This window comes from Pteropus alecto, unplaced genomic scaffold (assembly GCF_000325575.1).
Source record: "Pteropus alecto unplaced genomic scaffold, ASM32557v1 scaffold43, whole genome shotgun sequence".
In the NCBI taxonomy this organism is placed as follows: Eukaryota; Metazoa; Chordata; class Mammalia; order Chiroptera; family Pteropodidae; genus Pteropus; species Pteropus alecto.
In genome coordinates, this window is record NW_006435764.1 from 2,205,297 (window position 1) to 2,223,652 (window position 18,356).

Consider the following 18,356-nt stretch of genomic DNA (forward strand, 5'->3'; position numbering starts at 1 on the left):
AAGTGCACGAGGGCCCTTTGCTCACAGGGCTGTAGTCATCCCAAAGCCCGTTGGACGGGGCCACCGATGTGAGACAGGTAGAAATAGATGGGAAGAGAGCTTCAGTGAGAGCCAGCCACAGCACCTTGCCGCCTCCCCCGCGGTCTGCTGGGTTTTCCTGGGCCTGAGTCCCTCCAGGGCACCCTCCCCGCCCCTGGAGCTGCACGGTGCTCCCCGCGCCCACCCTGCAGAGAGCCTGACAGCACTTTTCTGTCCCCTGCATCTCCCTCATTGGCCCGTGAGCCCCGCAGGGTGGGGGGCACAGCATTGAGGAGGCACCGTGGGATTGCAGCCAGCTGGTGGCGGGGTACCCCTGAGGGAAGCTGTGGGGTTTCGCAGAAGGCCTGACACAGTAGGTGCTCAGCACAGTCAGCTTTCCTCGTTGAGGAACGGGCAGGTGGGGTTTGGGGGCAGCCTCACGCCACCCGTGGAGCCCCAAGCAGAGGGTCCCCCTAGCTGCTTCGCTCGCCACCCCCAGTGTGCCCCAGCTCCTCCTGGAAGCACCAGGCCTGGGCGCATCCAGCACCACCCGTTGGAACAAGACCCGGATGGTTTTCAGACGCCCGCGATGGTGGCACCCGGAACCTTCCCTCCACTCGTTCACTGAGTAGTGAGTCTCTGGCTCTGTGGGGCACACGTCACTGGCCCACTGTCTGCACTCGAGACCTCCAAGCGTCACTGATGAGTGCGGGGACCGGGTGGGTGAGAATCCACCTAACCCAAGTGTAGGTGAGAGGCCGGAGCAGGCACCAGAGCGAGGGGCAGGGCCAGATTCGGGGCGCTCCTTCGGGAACGGGCCCTGATCCCCGGGCTCCGACGGACTTGTTGAGACACGGGCATGTGTCCCCGCCGAGAAGTGGCGATGCCAGTGCTTCGTGTTACGTGACTCTCGGTTACAAGTCCACAAAAAGCCTCTACTTTCTCTCAATAGGCATGGACCTGGGAATCAGGGTGACCGGGTGTGAGTGGCGTGTCTGCGGTCAGGGACCGGCGACATGCCAACGTGGCTGTCTGCTGCCCCCTTTCCTGTATCACAGCCCCGGACTGGCCACGTGCCGTCCGGCACCCCCCTTCGGCCCCCCAGCCGCCCAGAGACATTGTGCGAGGCTGAAGCCAGGGCAAACCGGAAGACAGAGCCGCCGGCCGTGCGTGCTGCTCCCGAAAGCCGGGGGCGGGCGTGGGACCCGTGACGAGCTGATGTTTCCTGCCCAGCCGAGGCCCGAGAGACCAGTGTCCCAGCCGAGCGGTCAGGCAGACGGGCTCCCCGCTTCCGCAGCCTTTCTGGCCTGTGCAGGCTTCCGCCCGCCCTGGGGAGGGCCGTCCGCTTCACTCCGTCTGTGACCCACGTGTCGCCTCCTCCACAGACGCCGTGGCAGACACACCCAGAAAGATATTTGGCCCCGCGTCTGGGCGCCCCGTGACCATGAAATAAACCCTCCTACCTGTCTGCAGTTCCTTTGGGTACACACCGCGCAATGGGCTAGTTGCCCCCAGGGTGGCTCTGTGTCTAACCCTCGAGGACCAGCAGCTGTGACATTTTACATTCTCGCCAGCGAAGCGCGATGCGCGTCTCTCCACGTTCTCGCCGACGCCTGTTATCGACGGTCTTTTTCCGGTTTTTTTTTGTTTGTTTTTGTTTTTGTTTTTTGACAGTAGGCGTCCTGATGTGTGAGGGAGTTTTACCTTTGAGGGTTTGGCTGGAAAGACAAAGAAACGATTCTAGCCGGTTGTCACCGGCTTTGCGTGACCCTCCGGCCCCTCCTTCTACGCTCAGCAGACCAGGCCACCAGCTTTCCAGGGGACTCTGCGGGCCTCCTGCCTGGGCTCCTCTTCCCTGTCCCTTTTCTGGGTCTGGGGTCCCAGTCCGAAGCCGGGTGGCTGACGATGAAGCCTCGTGCTCCCAGTGGCTCCGCCTTGCCTCTCCATCTGCAGAACCAGGGGCTCCCCCAAAAAGACCCGGCTTTCCACCCCACTGTCCCCCAGCTGGTAGAGACGGGAGCTGCCATAGCTCCCCTGGTCGCTGGCAAGCCAGGGAGAGGCTGGATCTGGCTGCTGGCTCCTCGTATCCGGCAGTGGCCTTGCGGGGCATGGGGGTGAGTGGTGTCTAAGAGGTGACATCGGCTTCCCTTCTGAGGACAGGGGCCTGGGGTCAGGTGACCGGGCACCCTGTGGCCCCAGCCCCGGTCTCCACGCAGAGCTGTCTCAGTGTTCTCCAGAGAAACAGTTTCGTGTGCATTTGAGGAGTTCCTTGTAAGGGGCTGGCTGACACGACATGGGGACAGACGAGTCTGGACACGCGGGGCAGGCTGGGGGCTCAGGCAGGCGCTGACGCCTAATTCCTTCCCCAAGAATCTCAGCGTGTGCTCGTAAGGCCGCCGAGCGGTCGGATAAGGCGCACCTGTGGGATCACGGAAGGTCGACCGCGTGTGGACACGTCTTCGGGCTGGCCTGGACGCCTGGCTCATCTGTGGGTCAGACCGTTGCCTCTGAGCCCAGGGTCTCCCCGTCCAGGGCGCTGTGAGTGCTCTGAGCCCTGCCCTGGTGGTTCTGGTTCGGGTCTCCCTGGGGGACCTCCTGGCCACCCCAGAGCCACTAGCTTCAGCAGGTCAAGGGTCATGAGGCTTTTTCACATTAGTCAACAGATCTGTAGAGCTCGAGCTGGACCCGTCACCTGTAGGTCTTGGTTCCGGTGCCACCCACCTGCCTGTGCACGCACGTACGGGGGGGGTTTTAGCTAAAGTCTGGGGAAGGGCTTCGACTGCGTCTCTGGGGTCTGCCCGTCCCCACTTCCGGCGACTGGCTTGTGTCTAATCAGGAGCGTGTGTCGGAACCTGTCAGGCCCGGTGGGGACACGGGGCAGTGCATGGGCTTTCCAGGCTCTGACCTCCTCGGGCTCCCCGCCGCTGGACAGACTTCCTGCCACTGCCCGGCGGGCAGAGGCGCCCTGTCACACACGTCCCCGTGGCAGGGTAGCCTCGTCGTCGTTGGAAGGCCCGGGCCCCCAGAGGGGCCCACGCGGTGTCCGGCAAAGCGGGAGGATGGGCCCACGCGGGTTTGAGGACCGGTGGCTGTTGTGGCTGCTGTTTTAAGCGTCGTGACTGATCCCGCCATGAGTGACAACGTGGATGGCCCTTGGGGACGTTATGCGAGGTGAAATAAGTCAGACACAGAAAGACGAATACTGTGTGATCTCTCTTATGTGTGGGACCTAAGAAAACCAGACTCAGAAGAACACATCGGGCAGTGGTGACTGGACGTGGGGTCAGGGGGTAGGGGGTGGGGGATGGGCGAAGTTGGTCCGAAGGAATAAAGTTCCCGTGATAAGGTTACGAGCCCTGGGGACGTAACCCACAGCACGTGGCCACGGCTGGCACCGCCCTACGCTGCAGCGGCAGCCGCTGAGAGACGGGTCCTCGGAGGTCCCATCCCAAGGGACGACGTGCTTTGCGTCACCGCACAGGGTGGCGGATGTTCACTAAACCCGTCGGGGTGGCCGTGTCACGTGTGCATGTCGAGTCGCTGCGCGGTGCATCTTAAGCAGCATCACGTCTGTTCCGTCCGCCAAGCCGGGGGGGGGGGAAGGGCGTGCCTGTTGTTTGGGGAGACACCAGCAGCACCGGGCTCAGCCTGTGGGGGTGCCGTCCACCACACGCTCTGCAACCTGACTTCCTGTCTTGCAGGTGGCAATCATCGCGGGCAACTTCGAGCTCGCGGAGTACATCAAGAGCCACAAGGAGACAGACATCGGTGAGTGGGCGCGAGCCGGGACCGGGCAGGGGCCCCCGCGGCAGGGGAGACGGGCGCCCTCCACTTTCCCGCACGCTCGCGGGGTGGTTCAGAGTCCGCGCTGAGCAGAACTTAGCAGAAAGCGTAGCCGCAGAACCCTTTACATCCCCATTTTCACGTTTTCATAGCCCACGTCGGGGTCGGGGCCCAGGAGAACCTCAGGAGTTAGGCAGGGAAATGGGCGAAGAGGCGCCGCGTGGGCGTGGGGCGTTGCTGTCCAGCCGGCGAGCCAGTTAATTTTCAGCTAATGGGGATGGATTTTCTGGAAGATTCGGTAACACGCACGCTCCGCTTAGAGAGGGCGCCTCGCCTCCCGGCTGTCGGCCTCCGTCCGCTGTCCCCAGCGGTGGGGCTGACGGCCGCTCCCCTTTCTAGTGCCTCTTGTGCCAACCAGGAGGACAGTCTCTGGGGCTCCTCCTCCCTCCGGTCGCCCTGCCGGCGGCTGGGCACAGCCTTGCATCTTGGAAGAGCCCGCTGGCCTAGTCCCTCCAGCCCCGGGCCTCCACAGGACCTGCAGCGGGGAGCAGTCCCACTGGACCAGCAGCGGTGAGCTTTGGACGGTGGCGCCGTCCCATCGCCGGGAGTGGGCGACGGGGCTCCAAGGCGCCTGGAGGCGCCAGCGCGTGGCATCTGTGTCTTCCCGCCTGCGCCTGTGCCCCGTGTCTGGCGTTGGGGGGTGAGCTGGACCGCGAGTCTGGCGGTCGCGTCTGCACCGTGCGGAGTGTGTGGCCGGCCCCCCGCTGCCTCCGAGCACCGCGCAAGGATGCAGAGCCACGTTCCGGGCTTGCATCCTCGGGCGCCCCGTGGGGCGTGTCCCGAAGGCTCTGCCGTGCGGCCGGCTGTGGCATGCTGACGCAATCCCGCTACGCGTCCGGGCGAATCACTCAGCTGCCCTGAGACCCAGGCCTCCAGCGCGGCCTCAGCACCTCCGAGCATGTCCCAGAGACGGAGGAGTTAGGTCCGCCAAGTGCTTTAGACCCCGAAGCCCGCCCCGCCTCCCTGGTCCGAGGGAGCCCAGCGGTGCCGGGAGAGCCGGATGCCTGCGGGTCTAAAAGTATCGCTTGCTCTGATGGGAATCGGGACCCTATGAAGCAGGGCACTCGACAGAGACGTGAGGTGACCGCGTGTGTGTGCGGGTCCCACCCGCCACCGTGCGGACTGCGAACGTCCCTCCGGCTCCACGGACCCGCGTTGTCGGCGGTGAGGACAGGCTCGGGGCCACCTCGTTATCCTCCTTGAGTGTAGGCCTTGGTGGGGCCCCTGCTGCGGAGGGCGGCTGGAGCGGCCTCCTTCCCCGGCTTGCCATTGTCGGAGTAGAGCGGGGACACCGGGGACTGGAACCCCCTCCTCCGGCCTCCCCCGCAGGGCCCCAGCTCCTTCCCCCCATCACATCTAGAAGGCCTGCCACGAACCCGTCCTCCTCAGAGACTAGAAGCCCCGGGCTGATTTTAAAACCCAGGTCAGGGAGGTTCCTGGTTCGTCTCCGGTTTTGAGACCTGACGTAGGTCCCTCCCTGGGACGCAAGCGCCTCCGTGCAGACCGGTCTTTTTCTTACTGTGCAGCCATGCCTGTCGGGTGAGTGCGTCCGTTTTGGTTAGTGCTCACTGATTCCAATGGACGACTCGCTCGCACTGTACAGGGCAGCCCCCCGCAGATACGGGGTCCCCACCCCGGCCCCGGCGACTCCATATCTCACGGGGCAGGAGCCGGGCGTGAGGCCTTCCGCTTCTGCGCCTTCGTGAACCCCTGGGCTCCGCGGGGTGCGGGCTTTCCCAGTGACGCCCCAGGAGGAGAGGGCACAGGACGTCCACGCTGCTGGCCAGGTCCCTTCCGTGCCGCCAGAGGACCGAGGAAAGGACCCCGTCCTTCCTCTGAGCCGTCTCAGGGTCCGTGGCTGAACAGGGAGGCGGGCGCCACGGCACCTGTGACACCCAAACGGATCCATCGACGCTTCCCCAGGGGAGGGGGCGAAGGGCGGGTGGCCGCGGGTCCTCTGTGGACACAGACGTCACTCAGTGTGCTAATTTATCAAAGCGTGTGAATCGTCATATGACCTCAACTCAGCACAGTGCTGACCGATCCTCCTGTCAAGCCCAGTGGTTTCTGTCCCCCGTGGCCACCCAGCCTTGCGTCTCCCTCATTAGTGGCGGGGCCGGAGGTTGCATGTGTGCTGGGGCGCGTCTGCTGCTGGCTCTTCCCCAAGCCCACGTTTATTTGCCTGCGTGGCCCCCATAACTGCTGCATGTGGTCGGCATCTCCCGTCTAAGAAAGTCGCCCTCCTGGTGGCCGACCGAGCGGCCACAGCGGAGCCGCTGCCACTTCCCGAGAGCATGTGCCGCGTTCCATGCCCCAGCCCCACACTCGTCCAGGCCCCCGAGTCCTGGCGCACTTGTCACCAGTTACCGGGGAAGAGCTGCATGGGGCCTGGCCTTTGGGCCGAGCCTCCCAGGGGCAGACAGGACTGGAGGGTGAGTGCCCCACTGTGGAGGTGGTGCCCAGAGCACCAGGGGGAGCTCAGTAAGGTGGGGGTGGCACCAGCCCAGGTGTGTTAACCAGGCCGTGATGCTGCAACCCCGAGGCTCAGTCCCGTTGGGGACTGCTGGAAGCTCGCAACAGCATGCCTCAGCTTTGTCCCACCCCAAGGGAGAGGGAACACGTGTCCCCCACCCCAATTCAAGTTCCCCTGTAGTCCAGGGCCCTCCCTAGTAGCAAGGAAACCCTCAGCGGGGCCGGGGGGAGCGGGGGAGCAGTCCACGTGCGCGGGGACCCTGGGCACCGAGGGACACAGGCAGGCAGGGCGCCAGGGGCATCTCCTGTGCGGGACTGTCCCGGCCTATGCTAGAGGAAGTGGTGCAGCGAGGCTTTGCGCCCCAGGTCACCTGACGCTGGAACAGTCTGTCCCCGTGACCACCACGCCCACCGCCCCCTCGTGAAGGCACCGCCCGTGAGAGCTGCAGGCGTCCGTGCAGGCGGGTCAGGGACGGCGGGGGCTTCACGCAGGCTGGTCCGGGGCCAGGGCCGGGTGAGGGGTGGACGGAAGAAGAGGGTTCCGCAGTCGCAGCCCCCCGACGGGGGGTCCTTCTCGCGGGAAGAGGGGCTCCCTTTCCAGCCCCCGTCCAGGCCTGTCACTCCGCGGCCCCTCTTCAGGCTCAGAGGTTGGGGGCAGTGGTGGAGGCAGGCGCCTCAGCAGCAGTGTGAGGCTGAGCCTGGAGGTGTCAGGAGGTCACCTGGGACCTGACAGGACCCAGGACTGAGGTACCAGCCCCACAGGCCAGCGGCCTGAGCTGCCCAGGAAGGCGGTCCAGTGGGAAGGCCCTGCATTTCACGGTGGCCTGTCACTGTGGCGGGTGTGCCAGCTCGCGGTGGCCTGTCACCATGGTGGTGTGCCAGTGGCTTGCCCCCCATTCAGGAGAGAAGTCATATCTGACACAGAGCAGGTCCTGCAGGCCGCTGTCTCCACTCGGGGTCCCCAGGCGGGGCCAGTGTGTCCTCTCCTGCAGAATCAAGCGTTTCTCTCCTGACTTCCGCGGTCAGTCCTAACGTTTCAGGAAATGTCTCCCTCGACCTCCTCAGCCCCGACGGGGTGTCCAGGGGTGCTGGGAACTCCGTTTCTACAGGGCGGGGGGCCCGTCAGGGCCATCAGGGGACCTTGCAGATGAGGGAGGCCCCCAGTGGCCGCTGTACACAGGAGGGCCAGAGCCGGAGGGAGGAGGGCTAGCTTGCAGGGGCGCAGAGCCGCCTCCAGGGGTCACCAATGGGAAGAATTCTGACTGGGAGCCCCCAGGCCTCCAGAAGCACTGCACCCCAACTCCCCGGTCTCCAGAACTCACACCGTCAGAGGACAGCCTCCCGCTTCCTGCCCGCGGGGACACGTCCTTCTGCCTCCGGTGTCTAAACCCCGGAACACGCCTTAAAGCCCTCGGGGGGACCTGAGCGAGCAGGTCGGATGCCCGCACGTCTTTCCGTGACGACTCGTCACCCTGTGCGGGCCCTGTGCCAACTTGAGGGTTCGGGAGCATCTGTCCGTCCCAGGCCTGCTCCTCGGGTCGTAGGCGTGTCCATACCGTCTCTGCCTTCTCGCCCCCCAGCCTCCGTGCTGCGCCTCGGGCCTCCCCTCTCCAGCCTCTGTGTTTGGAGCCCGCCCTAATGCAGGGCGGTCTCGTCTCAGGAGCCCTAAAATTAATGACGTCTGCAGAGACCCGACTTCCAAGTCACGCCATGATGACGGGGTCCGGGAGCATGACCTGGGTGTGGCTTTCTGGGGCACGCACGTCCCTGTGCCACCGGCGGCTGCCTCCGTAAAGGCAGGTGGTGTCTGCCTTTCCTGCAGTGCCTGGCGCTTAGTAGGGCCTCAGTAAGTGTCTCCCAAATGAGTGACCCCTCCCGCTGCCAGTGCCCCGACTCCAAAGTCAGCCCCTCCCCCGCCCTCTCTTCCCGACATATAGCCCGCTCCCCCAGCACCAGGATAGGGGTGCTGAGGAGCTGAGCACTCAGCTTGGCAGGTCGGTTTGGGTGCACCTGCTGAGAGCGATGTTTTACCCCTCCCCCCCGGCACGGCCAGCGTCCGGGGCAGAGCTCGCAGGGGGCACCGGGGAGCAGAGGCACAGGGCCGTGGGTCGCGTTGGGGACGGTTCTCCGCTCTCTCGCCAGATTTTTCTGGGGCCACCTGACATCGCGAGTCTCCAGTCTGTCCCGCGTGTGGCTCTCTGGCTGCCTGACTTTCCGATCCGCACCCTCTGGGACCTGTGAGGCTGCTGTCACCGGTCCGCCTGTGTGGGTCTAGGCTGATGAATCTCCTGTCTGCTCCTGGCCTCCCGGGTGGTGGGTGTCCGGCGTGATCACTGGAGAATTTGCCCTGTCCTCCACGAGCCCTTTGTCTGCTGTCTGGACCTCAGGAATTTGGGTGGGGGAGGGGTAGAGGGGGGGCCGTGTTCCTTCTTTATGGTCGTCAGCAAACCTTGACCTCCAGCTGCACCACAGCATGGAAGAAACATGGACTGGGGTTGCGTCCTGAGCCAGAGGCTGCTGGCCCTTGGCTCCGTGGCAAGGGAACCCGTGATGAGTTCCGTCCAGCAGACACTTAGTGGGGCTGGGACACCATTTGGGAGCACCCAGCCTCACACGTCAGGATTCTGAACCCAGAGGAGATGAAGGTGAGATTATCTTTGCCTAGATCGTGTTGGGTCACGTTTCCAAACAGCGCTGTGCCGGAAGGGCCCCCGAAGTCCACGCCGAGGGCGGGGGCGTGGGGGCGAGGTGGATGCTTCCGCGTGAGGACACTCAGACACCGAGCACTTTCCCGACCTCCCACGTACAGCCTAGCCAACGGGACGCCTTCCTGAAAAAGTCCCTTTAAAAGATCCAACAGCCTCTGCCTCCGACTGACAGGCACCTTTGTTTTCTAGAGACAATGTGCGAGCAATAAATCGGGCACTTAAGATGCTGCGACGTGGCTCTGTGTCGCAGGGGAGTGGGGACAGTAAACACGCCGAATCCCAGCGAGGCGGTCGGTGGGGGCTCCGAGGCCGGTGGGGTCTGGGGATGCCGTGTGGATCCAACTCTATCTCTTTAAAAGAGAGATTACATCTTGTCGTGAAATGCTCTGCTCGCAATCCGGCCAGCATGTGTGCCGTGGTTCTTTTGTTTATTTTTAACTCCTTCCTCTTTAAAAAAAAATTAAACGTGACCTCCATTTGGTGGATTTATTTGCCCACTCGGAGAAAGTGATGATTTAAAAGCGACCGTGGACACTGAAGTTAATCCCCGCTTGCTGTCGGCCGGCGTTTAGCTGTGGCTGAGTATATGAGCCCAGCGGGTCTTAAAAGCTTTGCCATAGAGTGTTTACGATGGCTTCTGTAGGATGGAGGTCCCCCAAAGCAAGGCTCTTGGGGAGCTGGGGAGCGCGCGTCCGAAACAGTCGTGCAAATATCAAGCATGTTGCAAGCTGATAAGCTTTGCACTGGGATAACCTATTTTTCCCAATTTTCGCCCGGCTTTGCGGGGAGATGCACAGTCAGATGGATTAAATGACATGGGTTGTTCCTCTTCATCCGAGCAAGGTTTGTGTTCATGCCTCTTGTCCTTCTGCAGCTATGGAGAGAGAGAGAGAGAGAGAAGCGAGAGGTTTTTGTTTCTTAAAATGAAGCACATTGAGCTGATGTGTGGGTTGGGTTGTCTGATTAGCCAGCTAAGGGTCCTTGGTTACTGTTGCTAGGTTTCAGGACCGAGTGTTGGGTTATTATGCTTTGGAGACGTATAGATGATGGATAGAGGGTGGTGTGTTCAAACAGATTTGTTAATGCACTATTTGGGGTGCACGTGTGTGTGTGTATGTCTCTGTATGTGAGGATGTAAAAACCATGCCAATGCTGAGTGATGATTCTTTTTTTTAAAAAAATAAATAAATTCCTTTCTGGTAGATATCACCTGCTGCGAAATAAAATAGATCTGATTTGAGAGAAATCCTCAGTGTTCCTGGCGTTTTGACTGGGAAAGGGGCTACTTACCAGGAAACACAGCCGATGATGTTAAGTAAACATGGCATCCTTTGTGTTTGCCAGTGGAACCAGCCGATCCTGGGGAAAACCCCAAATCCTAATAACCTGTTTCATCTCATTAGATGGGATCGATTTGGGTCAGCCTCGTCCAGGCTCCCCTTCGTGAGCGTTAAGAATGAACCTCCCCAAGGAAAGCCAGGCTGGTATTTTATCCAGAGTTATGCGGCGATTGCACAGCTGTCGTCTGGGTTCCCAGAGAATATTTTCAGAGCAGCCTGCGGAGGGGGGGAGGCATAATAAAGCCCTAGCACGCGCGGCAGGCTGAGCGGATGTGAGCAGCCCGCCGGTCTCGTCACTGCTGCTTCTGCTCCCGTCTCTCCTCCCTCCTGGGGGCCGAGGGAGCTGTACGGCGTGCGGTGTGCTCGGGCGGCCCCCCGTGTATGTGGGGGGCTGCTTGCTGTCCGGGCGTCGCCAGCCCCCGCTCTGGGGGCTTGATGGTCTTCCTTTCGTGTCTGCTGAAGGATTGGTCATGTGTTTGCTGCTGCAGCTCCCCTCCCCCAGCCATGTCAGTCGAGGAGTTTTATTCCCGGATCATAAGACGTAACCGACACGCGGGACGGGAGCCGAGGTGACGCCCTGTTCGTGACGGCCGCGAGTGCACACGCGTCCTGCTGGGATGGCGTGTTTACGTGTGGCTGACTCCGGCACTGGCACCCGGGCGAGTGCTGGCTGGAGGTCCACCGTGGTCTTCGGTCTGTCCCGAGGCTGTGTGCCCGTGTCATCTCTGTCCCGCTAGGGTGCAGCGGTGACCACGCAGCCTCGACCTCCCGCCGCACGTGAGCTTCCACGTGCTTCGTCTCCGCTGCCCGTGTTCCGTCCCCGGGACGCCACCCCCCCAGCCTCCCGAACAGCCTCTCCGGTGGGCCACACATGCCACGTGGCCTCGGGATGCTGCCCGAGAGCGGGCCGGGGCAGGTGACGCGTCCTGCTGCGCGTCCCACGAGAGATGCCCTCTCAATCGTCCCGCGTTCCCACATCAGTCTACTTCCTCCCGTCCTCTGGGGGAAACTATTCCCCAGACCCGAGCCTTCTCGGACGGTTTGCTCCCCGGTCCTGGGCAGCTTGGGCCCCTCGGGGTCACCGTCACCCCCAGACCCTCACCGTGAGTTCTCTGCAAACTACTTTTGGTGCCGGCACGTCCCTGTCCGGTGTCTCCAACCACACCCGGCCCCCGGCCCCTTCACAGCAAAAGCCGTGTGGCGTCACCGTCGTTATCCTCAGTGAAAGTCGCGGGTAAGGTAACCTAACTAAGACGTCGTTGTTTTAAATTGGCGTCACGTCCTGACTGTCCCCTAAAAGGGACAAGAAGCAGGGAGCCGACAGGGCAGGGACGCGTGTGGCCTCGGTGAGAGCACGCTGTCCGCCACACTCACCGCCAGCATCGTGGGCGGCCGGGACGCTGGGCCCTCGCCATCGGTGCCGGGGGCTCCCGGAATGGTGGATACCGCGCGGTAAAGCCCCCGACCAAACACGACGCGCGCTTTCTCCCGTTCGCATGCTGGTTTTGGTGGCATTCCCGGAAAATTCAGTGAACTCAAAACGGTGCAAAAGCGTGTGCGTGTGTGTGAGTTGGACAGAGAAGGGCGTGGGCTCCGACGAGGGGTTCTGCAGCTACGCGCGTGTCCGGCGGGTCACTCACAATTCCATGGGACTGTCTCACGTGCAGCTGGACCATGAGCGGGCCCGACCGCGCCCACCACTTACTGGCACAGCCCCGAAGCCCCAGGAGGCATCGGGGTTTGTGCCTGGGGCACAGGTGGCGGGCGGACTGGACACTGCACCTGCCCTCACCCCCAGGGAGGTGGCTCGCCGGAGCCGGGGCGCCGACCGTGAGTGCCATGAGACCCCTCGCCACGCCTCGGCACCCACTCTTACCCGGGACCCTCTGCGCGTGGGAGGGCTGGAGTCCAGGCACCGGGCTGGCGGGCGCCGGCCCCTTGCAGAGGGCGAGGCGTGTGGCGCGTGGTGGGCGTGTCCCCTGTGCCCAGGTCGGGGCGCCGTCCGCCCTCGCCACGTCGTCCTCGCCCTGGTCCGCGCCTCCTCCTGCCCGCTCCTCCCTCCCCCGGGGCCGCCCTCCTCGCCCAGCCCCACCCCCACGGCTCCCCAGTCCAGGCTGGTTGTCACCCATCGTCCTCCTCCTTGCAGCTGAGCCCGGATGGCAGGCGGGAGGCGCTGAGCTGGGCCCTGGGCTCCCTGGCCCTACAGCCCCATCCTGCTCACAGAAGGTGTGCTATCCCTCCCGCACACCTTCCGTGCCCTTGTCCTCCGGCCTGGGTGCTGGCTCCTCACCCCACGCCCTCTCCCCTCACCGTGACCACCGGTTCCCTGCAGAAGGGGACCGTCTGTGTCTGAGGGAGGGAGCGGGCGGCCGACGTCGGCATTAGGGGCTGTAGAGCCAGGAGGGCTTCCTGGGGGAAGCGGCAACAGGCGCTTTCATCCCATTGCAGTGACAGCTCTGCAGACCGTCCCCACTGCAGGTGAGAAGCGTGGGGCTTCCAGAGCTCAGAAGCATGGCACGTGTCGGGGTCACAGTGATGGGGAGCTGGGGTTCGGACCGAGGCCCCTGGCTCCGGGGCCACTGCCTCTCTGCTCACAGGGCTGTCCTCGCCCTGTGCGCATCTCCTGGCCACCTCCAGTTCCCGGACCCTCCCTCGGGCCTCAGACAAGCTGCCTCCTCCCCTCCCCACTAGCAAGAGTCCGGGGGTCTGCTGCCCACCTGCCGTCCTGCCTCCCGGGGCCAGGCCCGCAGCGCCCCCTCCTGGCTCAGACAGAGGGGAGGACAAGCCACCCGGCCTTCCAGCAGGGCCTCGGGGACGCCTGCTGTCCCCTGCACCCCGCCCCACCCCGGTGCTCCCGGCTGACTTTACGAGCGGGCTCTGGCTCTGCAGGCTCAGCCCCAACCCACCTCCTCACCGCCACCCCGCCCCCACCCCGCCCTGTCTCCTGGCCACCCCCAGTCGCGGGCTCCCACCTCAGGACCTGCGGCCAGGAGCGGGGCCCGGGAGTGCTGTCCTCGGCCACTCCTGTCACAGTCCTTCCTCTGGGGCGTTTTATCCGGGAACCCCAGTTCCCCTGCTGCCCGGAGCGGGAGGGGTGCGTCGGTCTGCTCCCCACGGCTGAGGGGGCGTTGCCTCCGGGCTCACCTGGGCCCTCCCCGCAGGCCCGTCCCCTGGGCCAGTGTCCTGGGGAGGCAGGCCCTCCGTCCCCTGCAGCTCACCCCCTCCCGCTCCGTGCCGCTAACTCTGGTCCTCGGTGTGTCCTTCCGTGCGAGGCTGCCAAGCTTCCCTTTAGCCATGGAGACTTTTGCCATGGACAGAGGGTCCCCAAGTTCTGGGACCCAGCACGCACCCCTAATTCCCACCTCCGGGGAGAAAGCCTCGTGGGGTCTCCTGAGAGGGACAGTCTGGGCTCCCTAGAGATCAGCCGCCGTTTTAAGATTTCACTGTGAAAGCGGTAGAGGTCATTGCTTTTTGGGGGTGATGGCTGGGGACCCCAGAACCACCCAGACTCAGAGTGCAAACGGGACGGCCTAGGGTCTCCCAGACCGCACCAGGATGCAGGCCGCCCCGGGACTGACCCCAGGAAGCTGCAGGACCCCGTCGGCCCCCACGTTCCGCGGGTGGAAACTGTGATCCAGAAGGACAGGTGTCCTCGCCGGGCTGCCCTGGCCTAGGGGGACCCCATCCTGTGGGGACAGAGGCCAACGCGAGACCAGACGGCCCTCCCTGCTGGCCAGGCACCACCAAGAACCCTGCGGCCCCCCCCAGGTGACTGAGAAACCCGTGACCCCCCCAGCTGACTGAAGTCCTGTGGCCCCCCCAGGTGACGGAGAACCCTGTGGCCCCCCCTCAGCTGACTGAAGTCCTGTGGCCCCCCCAGGTGATGGAGAACCCTGTGGCCCCCCCAAGCGCCTGAGGACTCTGTGGTCCCCCAGGTGCCTGAGGACCCTGTGACACCCCCAGCTGCCTGAAGTCCTGTGGTCCCCCAGGTACCTGAGGACCCCGTGGCCCCCCAGGTACCTGAGGACCCCGTGGCCCCCCAGGCGCCATGCACGGAGTTCTTACCAGGGCCCCGATCCTCACCGTCTCTCTTGCTGGCCCCTTCCACGCAGGCCTTAGTGCTGTGACTCGCTCCCTGTTCAGGCGCCTGGGCCGGTCTCCCCACGGCCGAGCCTCTCGTCAGAGGCCCTGCGGTGCGTCCAGCGGCTTTTGTCCCGTCTCCTCTCCCAGCCCTGCGGGCACGACCACCCCTGGCCCTGACACCATTTGGGGGACCTCCCTTTCACATCCAGAGTTGTGGCTTACTTCCTAGAAATCGGGTGCACAGCTTCCCCCTGAGCTGGGTGGGGAGCTCCCGAAACGAGGCTCTGGGTCTCGCCCTGCCCCCAGCACCCATAGCACCCAGCCCCAGGGGCCTTTCCCTCCCTGGAGAGCTGCACAGCACACGGTCGCCAAGTGAACGACAGAGCAGGCGGAATGCCAGCCTGCGGAACTTGGCGGGCGGCCGCCTCGCGACGACATCTGGCTGCCCTCGAATGCCAGAAGCTTCCTTCCCTGTTCCGGGGAGGCTGCTGGCATCCGTGTGGGCTGTGCCCTGCCCTGCCCGCTCCTCTGTGAACTCCCTTGTGGTGTCCCTGACCCAGGCACCGGGAGCCACTGCAGGACCCCAAACGAGGCCTGGATCGGGCAGGCGTCCTGATGCCAGGAGAGGGGATCCCTCCCCGGTGTCCTGCCGCAAGGACCCATCACCCCCCAGTGAGCCTGGCAAAGCCCTGCGTGGCCTTTGGGAAAATTCACTCACCCTGAAGTTTCTAGGCTTCACTGCGCACCCCCAGTAGCGTGCGCGCTGGCGTCGGGAAACAACGGCAGGAAGCCCAACCTCCGTGAAGACCCCAGGGCAGCTGGTCGTGGAGCCAAGTGCAGGGAGGACGTGGGTTCCCGTCCGCGTGGTCTTGGGCCAGCCGGCCCCTGCATCCCTCCGGGACGGGCGCCGGCCCCGCCGCCGCCACCGCTGCATCCAGCATCCTTTTCGGATCAGAGCTGAGCCCCAACCCGAACCAAGAACAAAGCATCCTTCCTCGAAGATCTTACTGGGGCTGCAGGTATCTGAGCCCCAGGGAAGGGGCTGGGGGCTCGGCAGACTCAGGGGGGAATGCGGTCGATTGCAGAAGGGGTTCCTTTCTGGTTTGAGTGAGCACGAGTGGATAGAAGAAGGTCTTAGAGCCCGAAGAACTCACACACGTGCGTACATGGTGCCAATTTTAGCCGAGCCAGGAGGGACGCGTCGGGAAGCGAGCGAGCCGGCGGCAGTCGTCAGAAGGAGAGAGAATCGCCCATCTCGGCTCCTGAGGGGGACGAGTCCCGGGTTCACAGTCATCCGGGTCCAGGCACAAAGCGTAGACTTCAGTGGGCACCCTCGTCCCCGAGGCCATCAGGCACACGGGCTGCCCTGATCCACGAGGCCACCAAGATGGGGCATCGCCCGGGAAAGGACAATAGGTAGCCCTTGACCAGGCTGTTGGGGGTCCGTCGGGGCCTTCCGAGGGAGAGCTGGCAAGGAGACACCAGAGCTGGGGCTGAGGGCGGGAACCAGGACCCTCCCCTGAAATCGCGGTGCCTTCAGCCAGTTGTTGGCCAGCGGCTGCTTCTAGGTCACGTGGTCATCCTGCAGCCAGCGTGACAGGGGAAGGCGGCTACGCCAAAGGCAGGACCAGAAGGACAGGGGACAGGGGCTGGGGAGCACGGTAGACGGTCCCGTAGAGGTTTGTCTCAGAAAGCTCGGCGCCTTAACCCACGACCCCGTCCTGCTTGTGGGTGTGAGGTCAGGGTTCAAGCCCAGGGCTCCTGGCTCTGTCCGCGGCATCTTCTGCCTTCTCACGGAGTTGTCCAGCCAGCGGAAGATAAATTCCGTGTGGACGTGCTCCAGAAGGGGGAGAAAAATGCCTTAAGGACACCACGTTTCGCTCTTTTCCTTGCGATTATCAATACGCGTTCTGGTGTCCAGGATGAAAATGCAGCAATCAGTGAGAAAGAGACAAGACAAAACCGTGTGGCCGGGGGCAGGCAGCAGCGTTCGCGCGTTCCTCCCCGGGGCCGTGCGTGTCCCACTTGCTAGAGTCTCATCGGGTTCCACGGCACGCGGCCAGCTGGACGGCGCCAAGACAGACAGATGGCCTCCCTACCTCCACCAAGAGATGGGACGGAAGGTCCGAGTCCTTCCGGCATCCCGCAGGCCTGGGTAGTGAGGGCCTTTGTCAGTGTCCAGATGGGCCAGGCTAAGAGGCAGTCAGGGCGTTGGGGTGGCCGTGCCTGGGGCCGCCGTGAAAGGTCGCCGTGCCTCCGGGTGCTGGCTCGTCTCGGCTGGAATTTCGCTGCCGCGTCTCAGAGCTGGAGCTGCCTGCGATTAGAAACGAGGCCTCGGTCGTGAGGTGTCTGACAGCGCCTGGTGCGGAGGGGACCCCCCGCTGGATGGGGGCGAGGTGCACAGATCCGTGTTCTCTGTCCCGTGGGGACCGCGCCGTTGTCGGACCCACCCCCCGCCCCCGCCGGACCGTGGCATCCTTCTCGTCACGTGTGCTTCCGTCACTGACCGCCCAGCGTCACCGAGGACGGTTCACCCAGCGTGCCGGCAAACCCAGTTTTGTGTCCTCGTTGGCGTCACCGTTTGGTACCGTCGTCCCACGAGACGTTCCTAAACCACAGCCGGGAGTTCCGAGCACCGGGAGGGAGTCGGGGAGGCGCGGAGGGCGCGCGCGTGGCGGGGGGTCCTCCTCCACGGACGGCGCGGGGCTCGCTTCAGGCGGCCGCTGTGGGCGCTGCGGGCGCTGCCCTCCGTGTGCTTCTCTGCCGTGACTGAAGAAGACAGATGTCCCAGGTGCTTCTGCCCGCGTCACCCTCTTGAAGTGGCCCAGGGGGCGGCGACGTCTTCCACCTGCCCCGAGCTGTTGGCTGAAGGGTTACGGATCCCGTCCACTCTCAGCCCAAACCCCGCCGTTCCCGTGTCCTTATCCCGTTAACAGCGTCTCCAGCCATTGCGTCCCCTTGCGTCAGAACCACATGCCGCTCCCGCGGGCTTTTGTACGTGTCCCCTCCACCTGGTGCTCCCTGGTTTTGTCAGAGAATTTTTACGATTCCAAAGCAAATCGTGTCAAAATTCATTTAAAAGTCAAGCTCGTGGCGTAGTGTCTCAGAATAGTCCCCAAGTTCTGGGATGTCGCCGTTGTCATGGCGATGGTTCTTTGTCTTGGGGACCGCAGGCATCAGCCTGAGAACTGTGCTGGTCCAAGATGCGGGTTTCACCTCCCTCGGGGCCCCATCCCGTGGGGCAGAGCTGCCAGACGGGCTCGGGGCCCGCTTCACCCCTCCCCTTTCTGTAGGCACCTGTGACTGTCCCCAACCTTTTTTAACATTGCGGGCTGAGCGGGGGATTCAGAGGGGATAAAGAGTGGACATGTGCCCACCCGGCCCAGAAGTGGGGCTCCCCGGGCACTGCGGGCTTCCTTCCTCCTAGCCGAGAGACCCCAAGGTCTTCCCCAGGCTAAGGGGGACGTGACCGGGCAGGGGACCCATGACCGTGAAGACAAGGAGCGGTAAGAACCGCTCCAAATCCGTTTTCGGTTGGCCAGGCTGGAAATGTAAAGGGGTCAGTAGCTGTCGGCCTGGAGGGGACCCACCGACAGCTGGTGTCATGTGGTGCGGGGCAGGTCACCCGCCCTACGTGGCGCATGGCCCCCGTGCACCGTGACCGTGGTCCGTGAGGGCACCTGTGCGGGCAGCTTTCTCTCTCCTGTCCATGCAGCCACTCACCGTTCTCGCCCGCCATGCCCTTCCAGAAGGTTCCTCGTCCTTTCCCACTTCTGGCCCCGCCGAGCGCCCCTCACAGCCTCTCCTGCTTGTCTCTCCTCTTCACGCACGTGCTGTTCCCTCCCTTTCTGCGGACCCCGCCTCCCCCGCCAGCTTCCAGGCAGAGAGCACC

General features: G+C 63.9%; 1 protein-coding gene across 1 annotated transcript in view; it reads left to right on the forward strand.

The window, feature by feature from the left end:
- The window catches only part of SHANK2 (SH3 and multiple ankyrin repeat domains 2), a 408,406-nt gene that overhangs the window by 121,907 nt on the left and 268,143 nt on the right, over positions 1–18,356 (forward strand). The window contains exons 11-12 of the mRNA XM_025046286.1: positions 3,720–3,786; positions 4,201–4,501. Of these exons, the coding sequence (XP_024902054.1) occupies positions 3,720–3,786; positions 4,201–4,501 (368 nt within the window). The remainder of the gene's footprint in view (positions 1–3,719; positions 3,787–4,200; positions 4,502–18,356) is intronic.